The sequence below is a fragment of the Mycteria americana genome, chromosome 5, assembly GCF_035582795.1.
Source record: "Mycteria americana isolate JAX WOST 10 ecotype Jacksonville Zoo and Gardens chromosome 5, USCA_MyAme_1.0, whole genome shotgun sequence".
NCBI lineage: Eukaryota > Metazoa > Chordata > Aves > Ciconiiformes > Ciconiidae > Mycteria > Mycteria americana.
This window is the reverse complement of record NC_134369.1, coordinates 8,657,808-8,673,463: the sequence shown is the minus strand read 5'-3', so window position 1 is coordinate 8,673,463 and position 15,656 is coordinate 8,657,808. Positions and strand designations below refer to the sequence as shown.

Here is a 15,656-nt window from a genome sequence, read left to right as displayed (position 1 = left end):
ATTCCATCTTACAAGCTTAGCAGCACAAACAGAATAATCAACATATTATTTGGCTGTCATCTGCTGAACAGAAACCAGAGATCACAAGGAGGTTTTCCCTAGCTGCAGTGATGGCCTTTTTGTTCCAAGCCCCCATCTGGGAGGGCCATGGTGTGTTATCATATGGAACGCGGGGTTTTCTGTAATCTGCTTAGCTGCACTGCAGTTTGAATCTTTATTCCATGTTTGTGTAATTTATAATTTTAATGAGACCACGGCTCTTGTGGGCTTTGAAATATATTAAAAGCTCTTTTGTGCATATGCTTTTGTTCTTGCTTAATAGGCTCAGTGTATTTAAAACTGATGAATTTTTATTCATGGATTTGGATGTCTGGGGATTAACTTAGACTGAATATCATTGCACTCATCTATTGATGTTTGAAACTTTTAAAAATACTTGTATCTGTAAGCGGGGAAGAACTTACAGAACTTGTTTTATACATAAAACAGCTCAGAAATAACTAATAATTTTATTGAGCAATGAGAAAAAGTACTGATTACAGTTTATTTTTACTGCATAAACTCACATGAAATACAATTTGTGCTATGAAAAGATAAGTAGTTGAATCCGTGTACATGTGTGTATTTAGAACTTCATAACTAAAAATTTGGGAAAGCCATCAAAATTTTTGTAGAATAATAGCAGTGACAAGCACTTGATTTGCATTTTTCTTCTATTCAGGTAACTCGAAAATGTAAATACTGAGCTCACTTTTATCTGACCGTGTGTTTCCTTTCTCCTGTTTTTTAACACATTTTTAATGCAGAGTATGCGTAAGATACTTCATTAGAAGATGACGCTCGTAACTGGGAAGTATTGATGAAGAATGGACAGAAAGATTCTTTGTTACTATTGTTATATTTTCTGACAGTGCTGAAACTGGTCTTGTTTCTGCTCTTGCATTTTTCAAATGTTTCATAATAGCTTTGATTTACTGTTTGTGTTAAGATCTCATACTGTGTGATTTCTGTGTTCATAAACCACTATGGAGCCCTCTTCAGTGATGGCATTCTAATCTGAGACTAACACTGGGCATAAGATTAAGACACTTGTATTTCTTTCTGAACAGTCTTGTTGATGGTGTACATAAATAGGTTGCTTTGTTTTATGTGGAGGATGTTTTGTTTGTGGTGTTTTTGTTGGTTTTGGTTTTTTTACCAGCAAACAAGCCTCTTTGTCATTACACAAATATTTTAAGTAAACAGCCTTTTTACTTGTCGGTGCATAGGGGAATTATTCACCCCTCTTCTATTCACTGCTTTGAGTAGTACTTCCAAAAATACCTGCATGCTTCTAGAAGGTGCGGCAGCACTGGGAAGTGCAGGGGACACGTGAGCCATGGACAACTTTAGTTTCTGGAGGGTTGTAGATTTTAAGTGCCTAATGTGAAAATTGGACCTGTAACTCTTTGTCTTAATTAAAATTAATTTTAAATGTTTACATGTCTGTCTCAAGTGAATTTTTTGAAACTGAAGATAAACGCATATAGCTCGGAATACAGTTATTTGACTGTTGTCGCATAGACACGGTGTATTTTTCTCAGTCACCAGAAAGTGGCTGTGCTGTCTGTCAAGCCTTTGGCATTTGTCCTAACTTTGACATTATTACAGGAAACTGTTAAGTGAATATTTCGGCACCCCCTCAAAGGCTCAGACTTGCCATGTACGACCGTGCCTTTGCTCAGCTATTTGTATTTCGCTGTTCAGCAAAGATGAGTGCATAGAGCTGCAGAGGAAGATAGAAGCCCTGGAATGCATCTGACCATTAATACAGCATTTTATACAGGGTTGTGAGATTGTTAGGAGTTGCTTCCCAAAGGTAAATAGAACCAGTGAGAACTACTTGAAATCCGTTTTGAAAAATTGCTCATTCTTATGTAGGTAGTCTCTCGTTGTTTAACACCAGAGGATTGCTTTATGTGAATTTGTTTGCAGGATTGAGCTCCTTGTCAGCTTGAGATCAGTAGATGAAGGAGCGCTTGTTGAAGACAAACTGTCAGTGCCTAGTAGAGATAATGTGGGAAAATAATCTTCCCTTCCAGAATATCACCAAGCTTTTTCAGATTTGCCAGACTGAATCCAGTGTTTCTTCTAGAGAAAACCAACAGCTAGAAATAAAAATCAAGTTCTGCCTGACCCCCTGCACAGAAAGACCTTTTGAAAATTGTTCCTTGTTTTGCTTTAGATGTTTGGAATCCTCAGATTATAATTAGAATATTTAAAACATTTTATAATTTTTTTAAGTTGTGTATCTGATAGGGGAAGAATCTTTCCCGATAAACGTGATACATACCCTTCACTATTCTAGTACATGTAACATTAATTTAATGCAGAAGTTTTAAAAGAATAATTTTATATTAATAACAGCTCAACATAATAGCCTAATAAACTTAAATAGCCTAGTCAGTGTGCAGTTTTTTCTTTGTTTTGGGTTTTTGGATTTTTTTTAAGTAATAATCTGAGCAACTCCTTGGGGAAGAGATGGTGCAAGTTATGGGATTACCTTGTGTGACGAAAGGCGTCTGGTTAGAAGCGGAGAATGTTAGGAGAGGAGTTTCTGTTAGCTAAGGAAAAACTGATAAACTATCACTAAATATTCAGTGAAAATTGAGAATTAGGAAGCATTATATAATGCAAATGTGACTGGAAATTTTTTATTATAGTGAAAAATCTATTTAATATCAAGTGCAATAATTTGTTTAGCTACACTTTCATTGGCTGCGACTTCAATTTTCCTGTATTTAAATGTTTGGCACCATATGTTAAACTGTCTTACACAATGCTATTGGTTATCTGGAAATGATAAATCTTCTCATTGATTTCCTAATTTTATTATGTACACAGTTAATTGTAATCCAAGATTACAGCAAACAAGATGTTAATTTCTAGACAACCTATGTACATTTCCCTCGGTGTGATTGTTACAGAAGCAAAGAATACAAAGAGAATACCATTTGTGCTATCCTCACAGGAGCTGTCAATAAAAGATGTAATAGGGGATTTAGGAATCTGGAAATGGCCAACTAATTTATGTGAATCTATTTTATTTCAGCTAGAAAGACCAAGCTCTGTTTCGTCTGCACTGCATATTGCAGAGCACAGGCTGTCTATAGAAAACCAGGCGGCTGCATATGGATAGTCCCTTGATATCATTCACTTGCTGTGTAATCTTATTATGCAAAGTTCTAATCTTCACCTAGAATGAATGCCTCTGGGTCAGAATATAGTCATATCAGGGTTTTTGAGGTCATGTTTTGTGATCCTTAGCTTATTCTTCTAAGTAGGGCTGGGATTTAAAGAGTATTCCCCAGACGCTAGCAGAGATAGACGGCAAAACCTGCTGCCTTTTTGGAAGACAAGACCAACATGAGGTCCCTGGTAGGATTAAACTTGATTTGTAGCTGTAGGATTTTTTAACAGATGTATTATTGGACAGGGAATAGGGGGCCACCAACACAGCGAAATTGGATCACGATTGGCATTCTCAGGGAGTCCGCTGGCTGCTAAAACAGCAGCTGCATGTGGATTTGACTTCTTTCAGGTGAAGCGACTTCCAGTCATTTGGAAAGGATGGGATGAAAAGGAACCTTGGTGATAATTTTGATGTCTGCAAGATTTAGTACCAATGTAATGGGATTATCGGTAACACCTTCGCTGCAGAAAAAGCCACCTGGCGCTATAACTGGCAGCAACTGAGAACTAATCCTTTCCCATCTCTTGGATGTCATTCATGAGGCTCAAAGTGATTTCCACCCTGCTAGCTGTGATTAATTTTATAAACAAACAAACAAAAAAAAATCAAATGATGAAGGCATAGGCTATGTAAGGAAAAGGGAACAGAAGATAATAGTAATTACATTTTGCATTTTATTTGCTGCAGGGGATAAACTATATGGTTCTTGTAAAATAACCAAATTGTATTCTATGTGATAAATATGGAGGTGTAACCTTTTTTAATCAATGTCTATATTCGGTATAAAACCAATGTCTATTTCAGTATAAAATTTTCAGCTACCTACTATATGATAGTAGGTAGTACCTGGAAGTAATTACAACAGGTTTTATGCCATTAGTTCTGCGATAAGGATGTTTATACAACAGATCCATTAAGTTTTCAAGGGGCCTGTGACTTAAATAATTTGTTTTATTGTGCTTAATGGTCTTACGCTGTATCTGGTGGAGTTGCCTGCTGACAGCACTTTGTATTAAAATTAATTGTGTGATGTGGAAAAACGTTCAGCCATTTACCTTCTTGTGATGAACAATATGGCAGTGTTTTAAAAACATACTGATAAATAGTTTTCTGAGGAAACAGAATTGTATTTTACTGATTCTTAAGCTAGAGCAATTGTAAGATAAATATTCTGTGGGTTTTTTAAATAAACTAGAGTGGGTTTTGTTTGTGGCTTTTTTTTTTTGACTGAGCTTACTCTTGCTGCAACCATTCACTTATTGTGAAGTTGTTACTTAAAATGACACAGAAACTTTCACAATTGCAGTTATTCTGTGGAATGAACATTAGTTGTCTAAAGATGGACCTTAATGTTAAAAAGAAACCCCCCAATCCTCTGAAGTTATCTTGTTACGTTCAAACTGTGTATAATCTAGGTACTATATATATGTCTTAATTTGAAATTAACTTTCTTGAGTAGTAATAAGAAGCCTTATATAAGAGCTAAGAATTTTTTCACCATTATCATGAACATCTGATAAGCCTGAACACTTAAAAAAATCTGTTGTGCCACACTTACCAACTGGGACTGGTGAAATCCATGTCTTGGGGGTTAAGAATTTAGTTTAAGGCAACTGGGAACAAAATTTGAGACCTCTTCACTCATGTTCTATCCTCGTGGTTAGTTTTATACCATGACAGCTCTAGCAGTAGGTGAAGCTCACTCTGAACCCTGTGTTTCCTTCAATAATTTACAAATCTATCCCTCCTAATTCAGAGTTACTCGGCGACATCAGAGAGAAATGTATGTGTTTGGTGTAACTATTGGGAAGTACGTGTCATCCAGAGTCCAGCAGGAAATCAGTTGCAATCAGTTTGCAACTTATTTTCAGAGACATATAGCAGTTTTTTGTAGTTTCATAATAAAAAATTATTTTAGTTATAGCCTGATAGCTGTTGGCATGAGAAGTTTGTATTTTCTCTTAACGAGTCTGTCGTTACCCTTCCATTTGGCGCAGTCGACAAGATCTACCTACTTTGGTCAATGTAACGCAATGCTTATCCGATTTCTTTTTACCTGTAATATCCACAGGTACCTGAATTCTATACTGTCTTCATATATTAATATAACATTCCTGAATAGCATGGATCTGAAATACAGGATGGTTGTGCAGTATTTTTCTGTTTGAGAAGCAATGTGAGGCTGTCTTTCTAGCAGGTGCTGTTAAGAAGTATGGATGATGTACTTCTCTCAAAAGAGAGTTGTGGTCATTAATTCATGCTACTTGAGCAACTCTAATCAATCTGCTGTCACTATCTTCCTTTATCACCTGTAACACATTTCTGGGCTCACAGTGTTTCTGGCCCTGAGAGCAAGGAGTTGGTCCATGCTTTTCATGGTGTACTGGGTTGAGAAGAGCAAACCGCTTTTCTGGCTCTCCGGAATAAATTCTGTTGAAAGAGCATTTCTCTTGCAGCGAAGCTGTTTCAGTTTCTACAGGGTGTCCCGCAGTGTGCTGGGCACTGCACGTGCTAATGAAACAATTCAAGACTTTTCTGTTTTCTGTCCTATTTTGGTTCATTACTGTGAAACTCGTTACCTAATATTACGGATGATGAATTACAGATTGGTTTAAGTGGATTTATTCTGGAGATCTTTTGTGTTTTTTTAAAAAAAAAAAAAAAGCAACTACATCTTTTGGAACAAGGAAATGAGCTTGGTAGAGAACATTTTCCCCCAGAATGGTCTTTTTTTTCTTTATAAATAAATACTAAATGCAAAGAACAAAAGCCACTTTTGACTGTATTCAGGCAAAATTCCCATTAAGTTCTAGAGAGGGTTGTGCAAGTAAGGCTATGTGCTTTTAAATGCCTGCATTTGAATAGCAAAATGTCATGAAATATAGAAGGGGAGGTCTTTACTTCATTATTAAGTAGGGCATATTGTACATGCACCATTTTTCTTTTTCTTGTTTTCTTTTTAACGTACTGCATTTGTTTAGCAAGCTATATTGACCCATCTTAGTAAATGAGGGAAATCTTGCTGTGGTTTTAATTCATGATAAAGCTGATACTGAGTTTAAGAGGGACAGGCTTCTTGCAGAATGTAAGACTTGCTTCAGTTACTTCAGTATGTGTGTCTTCCACTTCCTTAAATAGAAATATATATTAAAAAAACTCTTAAAAATTGGGGTAAGGAAGCATATTAGTTAGATTAACGTTGCAGTAATTGCAGTTAGTCATCGGAGTTTGACTTAAATATTTGGGCGAGGGGATGAGAAGATATTTACAGTGTCCTATGTGCTACAGACCTTATGCCACTGTACTGTAGCTGAGAACAGAACAACCTAATGCCTTATTTTTGTATGCAAGTGTTTTGGTAATGAAAGCCTAGTCAAAGGAAAGCTTTGCAAAACCTCCACAATTCCTATCAGCAACTGTATTCTTTTTCTAGTCATATTTAGGCAAGCCATTCAGGACTCCATTATCCTTAATTTTGTCAAGTTCTTCAAGCCTATTTTCATTTGATTGATTGTCAGGTCACTTTTTTAATTTTGGGTTGACTCCTCGATTACTCCAGTTTTCTGTGAATGCAGTTTCAGTTGTGAAATATCTTCAAATCACTTCAGATGGTTCCATGCTTCTCTGTTTTGCTGTTGAGCGTTCAGTTTTAAATACTAGTGCTTTTAAATACTAGTCCTTGGAGAAAAACTGATTTAAGTTGCACTGTCTTCCTGTGATTAAAACAATTCTGTCAAGTGTTATTTAATAAATAACTGCATCTGAGTTACAATGTGGTCCAGTCAGGAAGTCAAAGTCTGCATTAAAGTTATGATGCAGCTTTCCAGATTCCATTCAGCCAAACCTAGTGGAGGGGAGGGTGTTTTTTAACTGTTGCAGATATTCAGAGATGTGGCAGGTAAGCCTGTCTGCAGTCTCAAGTAAAAGAAGCCCAGCTGAGTCAGCGGAGAGCACTGACACCATTCTCTCCCATTAATTTCTCTAGTTTGGCAAAGGTTTCTTTGGTTTCAGCTCCTGCTCAACTGAATCTTACTAATAAGCTGGTGAGAGGGGTCAATTGATTGTATACGTGGAAGTGTCTACATAGTAAACTAAAGACTTCTTGATGGCATTTCAGTTTAAACTATATTCATCTTCTCATATATATCTGATTATTTTTGGTTTTATTCACTGTTTTTTTCTTAAATATCGTCCATCAGTTTTTAGAGACAAAAGATAGTTTTGTAAATGTTAGGTTGTTTGTTATCAAATGAATGATATTCTTCTGTTTTACTATAGACTAGAACCAGCTGAACGACGTAACACTGTACCATGCTTCGCAATGCCCTAGGAAAAACCTTTCGATTTCTTGGGTATACTGTGCAATATGGCTGCATAGCGCATTGTGCCTTTGAGTACCTTGGAGGAATTGTTGTGGTAACTTTTTATTTTCATGACATTTAAAAGAAAATAAAACTATAATACTGAAATTTTTATATGTGATAATGCCAATATTCAGGTTTCTTTTTTTTTTTTTTTTAAGAGCTTTTTCAAAGTGTGTTTAGTAAATGCCTATTTTTTTTGGAGGGAGGTCCAGCCTTTATGAAAATTATTTCTCCTTTAGGCATTTGTATTTTTTTGTCAAGTTATTGCTTGAGACGTCACTGAAGCAAATGGGAAACTGTGATTAAGCATTTTGCAAAAGTATGTTCTTTCAGAAAGACCGGAGTCACTAACAATGCCAGAAGAAATGCTCTTGTTTCCAACTCTGGGCAGATTTCTGGATGTTTTAGCTGCCCCCCCCGCCCCGTTTCTAAACCTAGCAGATACTGCTGCTGGACATTGTGGATGTTGGCTGTGAGCTGCTCTTGCAGCTTCTGTGATGATTCTCTTTTACAGAGGCTGCAGAAGGGGTAAGCTGGCAGAGCTTTGAGTGCTGCTCCTAATAATTCCCTGCAGCTCAGGCGCTGATATGAATCCCCAGGGGCTTGTGGCACCCAGCGCAGCTCAGGGCAATCCTGAGTGAACACGGAGCTGTAACAGTTAGACGTGCTCTCGAGGCCGTCCTCGCCTTTTAATTGTATCAGATGTTCCTTGGAGGATCTCGCTTTTGTAGTCGTTCTTTACATTACACCTTTTCTAATTAATTAGCAAATAATTTGAATATTAATGTATTTTAGATAAAAGTAATTGGAAATAGTAATTTTTTCTCATTTATTTTTAATTTGCAGTGTTCTGGACCTTCAATGGAACCAACCATTCAAAATTCTGATATTGTCTTTTCGGAGAACCTTAGCCGCCACTTTTATTGCATTCGAAAGTACGCTCCTTTGTTGAGACTAGATTTTACATTCAGTTTGCCAGAGCTTGTCAATAACTACGTTCTATCTGTGCTTTATTTTTCATATAGTCTTCTGCTTCTAAATTGTAATTTTTCATAAATGTCCTCTCATTGTGTGTGATGGAAGCTAAAGTAATCAGCACATACAGCCCATCGAGCAACTTACCAGAATTCATTTAGGATATAGCCCATGTCACTTCTACAGCTTTGTCCAAAAAATGGAAAAATTCACATTTTTTTCTTTTTTCTAAACCAGTTCTATTCTGTGAATGTAACTTCCCACTCTCTAAGCAGTTTTGTCTTACTTGCAAACCAAGCTGTAGGTATTGCTGTGCTCAGACAGGTGGTTAGGAAAGTGACCAAATGGTATAAGTACCATTTATCAAACGTCATTTTATTACTGTGTTGTAGAGCACAGTAGGCTCAAGGCCCTTACCCATTTTGTTGTGGACTGTTTCAGTGTACAATCTAACGTGTATAATCAGGAGGCAAAAGTAATATAAGGTCTTGCAAACTCAGATCAGACATTTGAAACTTCACTAGAAGAATAACATTTGGACAAAAACGTTTAGGAACGCAGAATCTGTTCTGTTCCATGTATGTGTAGTAACAGGATCAAGTTAAATGGCATTCATTTCATCAGAACGTTGTCAATTAAAATGTGGTCTTAAATGTTTTATAAATGATTAAATAACAAAGAATGTCTCCAACTGTACTTAAAAAAAACTGTGAAACTATGTGTAAAATTACACCCTGAGTAAGACTGAAGAAACAAAATTGTAGATGAGAATTTTCAGCAGAAGGAAGTATCTTTAATGTATGTGAATATTTTTGGAGTATACACATTGATGCACATGTATTCAGCCAAATAGCTTGTACTTAGAGTTCTTGTGTTTGTTTTTGTTTCTGTTTTTTCCTCTCAGAGGAGATATTGTAATTGTGAAAAGCCCAAATGACCCCAAATCAAATATCTGTAAAAGAGTAATTGGCTTGGAAGGGGATAAAGTCTGCACAAGCAACCCTTCAGATTTCCTTAAGAGTCACAGCTATGTAAGTATTAGAGTTTCTTGCTTTGTAACTTAATGATTGCTTAAGTAGGCCTGGTAGTCTAAAGGATTTGTAATATTTGAGTATCATCATAAAGTATGACATTCATAAATTATTCTTTCTTCTATATGTACAGTAAAATGTTGTAAATGCTGCTTTTGGCAAGCTGTCTTTCTTGGTGTCTTTTGTCTCTGTAGGAAGTGTAGGCAGATGATATTTTTGCTCTGCCCTTTGCTTAGGTCTTCTTCCCTGGGAGAATACTTTAAAATTCTTTGCATAAAGTGCGGTTACAGATGGCAGACTTGAGGGCTTGGTCTTAAGGCAATACTGTTTCTGTATTTTAAACACTAAGAAGTGAAAATTTTGTCTCTGCAATAGCTTTGAGGATTTTTCTTTCAAAATTAGACTTTAGTGTATCTGTATTTCAGTGTAACAATATTCTAATTTTTCTGAGTATGGTTGGAAGAGTAATTTTCCTAACTTGTCTAAAAAGTCAGGTAACAAGATGAAATAAAAAGGAAAAAATATTCTTAATGCTCGCTTGTCTTTATGCAGACAGACTTAACAGAAGTTTGGAAAAATTTGTGACAAAATGTTTTCAGCAACTTCTTTTTAGGCTATCATTAGGAAAATCATAAGAAATCATGATCACAGAAAAATGTAGGGTTTTTTTCCCAAAAGCATGTTTGACCATTACCTGTGTTCAGCACCTTGTGGAGACATCAGATTTTGCACAGGTGTTTTGAATCTTAAAAGAAAGATGTTCTGCTGCCTTTTCATATCCACTTCATCCTCATAATTAGGAGAATTACCATCTGGCCCATAGCTAAAGCCGTGCGCTGTGAAGGTAGAGAATTCTATGGAACGCTCCTTGCAGCCAGCTGCCGTTTGTGATAGACAAATCCTTTAAGAGTTTAGCTGTCATAAAGACAGCCAATGGCACAAGCGTGCCTTCAGGTACCGTTTCTTCATTTGTGTTAAGCAGCTGAAGTGGAGTCCATCCTTACTAATAGCAATGGCAAAATTGTCGTCAACGCTGTCTAGATTCGGTGTCTGGATTTAGTCAAGACCTAGGACCAGAAAGCAAGGATACGATTCATACCCTGTTCTGAGGGGTTGAATTTGTTGTTTCTTCCACTCCAGTGTTGAGGCAAGACATTTCAGGCGCCTGCCTCTAATCGGCCCTTCTGATCAAGTGCTGGTACCACTGGAGCTTCTGTTTACACTGCTGGCATTTGTGGACAGAAAGAAGGAACTCGTTCTCTCTTATGCTTTGAAGGGGAGGACAGAACATTTAGTTTTTCCATAAATCAAATTGTGTTACCATTTAACCAAGGAAAAAACTAAAAAAAAAAAACCAACCCCGAAGAACCCCAACCCACCTTTCTTAACAAGCTGAAGAAATTTTCTAGCTCCTATGAGAGTAGTAATTTAGACAAAATACGAATTTCCCAGAGCAGAACGACCTGAAATGGAAACCTGCGCTTTGTGTCGTACACTGACAGAAGACGCAAACTGAGTTTCTCTGAGCATCTTGTTCCTCACTTGTTTTAGTCTTGAAAAGGAAGTTCAGGAAAGATTTGTACTTAACAGGATGTCAGCCTTTCTGGAAACCCTGAGGTAATCCCATGAACATCCAGCAGAACAACTTCTGCCCTAGGCGCAAGGATTCTTGTCTTCCATTTTAATCCAAAAGGTAAGGAGAAGGAGAGGATGAGGAATGCAGAGTCCATTTGCTGTTTTCCTGTGTATGTTTTTCATAAAGGCTAATGCGTGGAAATACAGCAAAGTGACATGCAAGCTTTCTTAGTTCTTTCATCATAACTTGTAACCAGGGGAAGAAATGATGTAAATGGGAATGCTTTCGATCGTTAGTGCGTATGTGTTTTCCTCCTCTCTTCAGTGGTTGTTGAAGAGGTAGATCTTTCCATCTGTTCAGGAGACACTTCCTTGACAGAAGAGTATATTCTCAACAGAGATATCTGCAGTTTATGCTTGTAGTTCACACTGGATTATTCACTAAGTAAATTGTTCTTGTTGGGGAGGGAAAAAGTGATACGTGTCTGTGTTGAGGTAATTGTCTAATCAGATTCCTTGTTTTAGTGAATCACGGGGCTATGCACTTTTTCTCTTAATTCAAACACAAAAGCAAATAGCAGCGGCAGATGTACAGAGGACTGGCTATTTGTTTTGTTGATACTTCCTTGAGAAGAATTAACCTGAGTTGGGTTTTTGAAAAAAAGATTGTCGAAACTGAGGAAAGGCCTTGGCTAGGATCCCAAACGGCCAGAAGTGCCGCCTGGGGTGTGGAGCTGCCCGAGGAAGGTACAATTGCAGGCGCTCTGTAAGTGAGCAAAGCCTAGAAATTAATTGTCGTGCGTTTTGTTGTTTATATTAGGCTACTAAGGGCTTTTGTTAACACGAGAAGTCTCTGAGCAGTACTTGAATGCAGTGACTCCAAAGCGTGTAAGGTCAGAGGATTGTTTGTTTTTATTCGAGTGAAGTGCTCAGCTTCCCTTGGCTAACTTGTCTCCTGTTTTGGGGAGCGCTAGTGAATAGTTACTGTCATGTTTGCAAACTTACTACAGTACAGTAAATACAAAGTATCAGATGCCAGAAATATTACCAAGTTAGGTAGTTGGAACCTCTGCTTCGTTCTTAGCCAACTAAGGGTCAGGTATTATGAGTCAGCCAGTTAGTGGAGATGTCAGAGTAATGGCAGCACAGCAAACGTGCTTAGCGCAGCCGAGAGTGAAACCACCTCTAAGCAGCTGCTCCTCTTGCCACCCCCAAAGGAGAATCCTGACAGTCACGTTAGCTGGGATTGCGCTTAGACTCCATTGACTGTGTCGATGTTAGTGTGGGAGTATTTTACAGGTTTTTAAGTTAGGGATTTATGTGCTTAGAAGCACTTTCATACATGATTCTTAGTCTGAAGCCTAAGAGAATGCTAAAATCAGATCCTGCTTCCAATCCCGTTTCATTTACGAATATACTTCTCAGGATGGCGTTTATATATAGATAGGAGAACGGAGAACTCCGTTTACAATTTGCTCTTTGTAAAATTACACAGATGAGATACTCTATTGCTGCAAACAACCACGTAGATACCTGTAGATTAAACAAACAAACCTTACAAGCTATAATAAAAATGAAAAATAAGAAAATCGCACCTAAGTTGAGTAATTGTTCTGAAAAGAGATCCTTCAGTTGAGTAGAAATGCAGTATAGCAGTGGTGGTTATATGAAGGTGTTTATAGTGGTATAAAAATACTTTTGCTGCTATACTTAGATGAAGTAATACATCATATGAGAAAAATTATTCTTGTCAGAGTGTACCAAGTGTAAGGCTGTACCAAAAAACTGTCCTTGACGGAATCATTGTTGGATTACAAGCTGATGGAACTAATCCCACATATCAAATTGATGGGTATAAATTAAGCACGTGCTTAAATGAAAATTTAAGTACATAAGGAACGTCTTTACTTTGGACCCTTTATGGTACATGATGCTTCATATGCTAGAGGCTGGAGCTTATCTGCAGAATAATAATGAGGGAAATCTTCCTATTTATGTGAAAAGTATAATTAAATTCCTTTTTTGAGTGAGCTGCAATAGTATTACAAAGTTAGGAAAATGCAATTTTTCTTTTCACTGCCTTTTTATTGATATTTGGTATGGAATATGAGCATTAGGCTGGCAGTTTTGCTGGGCTCTTTTTTGGTTTTGTGATGGTGTTTACAGATACAAACGTGTATTTACTGTAATAAACATTTAAGAATGCAAAACATTTTTACTGTATCAGAAGCAATGTGGTATGAACCCAAAAGTTAAAAAGGTAAACAACTAATTTTTAGTAATGTGGTATTCAGACCTAGTTTCAATTATTAAAAAATACCTTTACTGATTTATTCATTTAACTATAAGATCTAAGTAATGAGGGTTAATAAGTAAAATTACTCAATCACAGTTAAACCCCTGAAATGGTCTTTAAAAAAAAACACCTGAAAGGTTAGTTTTCATATTTAGGTTTTTATTTCCTGTTTTTAAAAGTCTTAATATGGATCCAGGTTTATAATTCAGATTGAGTATCCTATTGTTATATTTGAATTTGTTTTAATGCCATTTACTTTAGCTTTAATTTCTTTAGTACCATATGTTCTTGTGCTGCAGCTCCTATTTACAAATTGAAAAAGTGAGGGGTAAGTCATCAGATTAAAACAGCTTGTATGTCATAAACCACCAATATGCTAAGCTTTTGTGTCACTTAAACAAAAGTAGTACCTAATAATGTCACTTAATACAGCTAGAGTCTGTAAATAAGGAACTGCCTTTTGCAAGTCATAATGATAAAAAGCTGAGATACAAATCCATATCTCGGCAACACTCTGCTGGTAATCAATCACAACACACCACTAATGCTGTGAGACTAGCTGATGTGGGGGAAGTATGTTTACCTTGTGCTAAAATGAGGTTCACTGCGGAGATGGCATCTCTTCATCCTGTGGTTAACTCTAGAGCTAACATAATTCCGAAGATAATGCATCTTACTGTGTTTGCAGATCGGAGAAGTGGTCTTACGCAGCGCTATTAACTCTTAAACAGTCCTTGTCAGATGCGGTAAGAAATGATGTGGGCACTAAGAATAACGTAATATTAATGTAAACAACACAATATTTTAATCACTAGACAGTACTACAGATTTTGGATGCACAACCTAAGACACTGAAGAGTGGTTTGGTATTTCAGAGCGCTCAATACCATTGGACAGTCTCTTTAAAATACCCTAAATAGCAATTAAAAATAAAGTTCTCAAAACGCTAGTTCTTTTTCCTTTGTCCTTAGTATCTTAATAGCTAGTTTACACTCATGGTTTAGTATTTCAGTAATCTAAGTTTTTATAGTTGCCCGTCAGGAGAAAAGAAAGAGTAGGATATTTCCTCTTCTCCTTAGTTCTAGCGTTCTAGAGGCTTGAGAGAAAGTGATGCCATAATTTTAAGCAGCAGGTGTGCTAAATGTCTGGTGGGAAAGGAGAACTGATTTGGTGTCTTTGTTTAGTTTGCAGACTTGTTCAGTTTGCAGATCCCTCTGTATCCCAGTACAGAGAGTTCATAACTAGAGCTAATCTTGAATCTTCTGAGAAGTAATTTTAAATCAAAATGCTGATTTGTCAAAACTAAATTATTCAAGGGAAAAGAAACACAAATAATTTTATTAATCTACTTCCCAGTATTTCCAGGGTTTCTTCTGCTCCAGTGGATCGGCCTTTTTACCTTTGCAGTTTTGTTGTTGTTGTTTCAAGACCATACAAGTGGCATGACTTGACACAACAGCACTGGTACCCTTCACTCACCATAGCTTATCCTCATGTCTGTGGGGTCAGGGAGGTGGGTGGCCAGACATGGGCATGCCTGCACCATAGCTCAGACAGGGGCCAGCAGCGAGAGGCTCGGCTTAAACTCAGCTCCTGAATGAGCTCCCACTAAGGTCTCCTACATCCTTCTCAAACAGCTCCTTCTTCCCCACAGTCTGAACCAAGATGAGGCAACAGCACTGTATCAGCTGGTCTTGGGCGCAGGCCAGCTACACTGGCGTGGGGGAGAGCACTGCCCAGGCTCTGACACGTTGCCCTGGTTCTTCTGTTCAGCCAATTCATTCCCGAAGGAAAACCATAAAGAAATCTCCTCGTTGATTTGAGGGGAGGTTGTTTCACGATCACTCATTTCTGAATTCATAGCACCAGATGCTTTTCCTCTGTGGAATACTGTCTTGGCTGTACTGGTCAGATCAGTTTGAACCTTCAAGATTTTATGATTCTGTTATTCCTCTGCTCCAAGTTCAGTAGTAACTTCTAGGAAGCTGCTCAGGATGATGAAACCAACTACTCGAGGACTCGCTGAAGATTTTGAGCACAAGTTTTAGTCTGCCTCTGTCAGCTTCACGTCTGAATGAAGGACCCATTTCATTTGTTTTCCTCCTTCATACGTACTGCGAAGGCCTTCCGACTGTCTTAAATGATGAGATCATGCAGAGCTGAAGCCTTAGGTTGATTAGCAG

The 15,656-nt window shown here is 37.4% G+C and overlaps 1 protein-coding gene across 2 annotated transcripts in view; it reads left to right on the top strand.

The window, feature by feature from the left end:
• The window catches only part of IMMP1L (inner mitochondrial membrane peptidase subunit 1), a 37,631-nt gene that overhangs the window by 9,522 nt on the left and 12,453 nt on the right, over positions 1 to 15,656 (top strand). For both annotated transcript variants that reach the window (XM_075502055.1, XM_075502054.1), the window contains exons 2-4: positions 7,511 to 7,648; positions 8,443 to 8,531; positions 9,476 to 9,602. In XM_075502055.1, coding sequence (XP_075358170.1) covers positions 7,544 to 7,648; positions 8,443 to 8,531; positions 9,476 to 9,602 — 321 coding nt within the window. In that variant the 5' untranslated portion in view covers positions 7,511 to 7,543. The remainder of the gene's footprint in view (positions 1 to 7,510; positions 7,649 to 8,442; positions 8,532 to 9,475; positions 9,603 to 15,656) is intronic.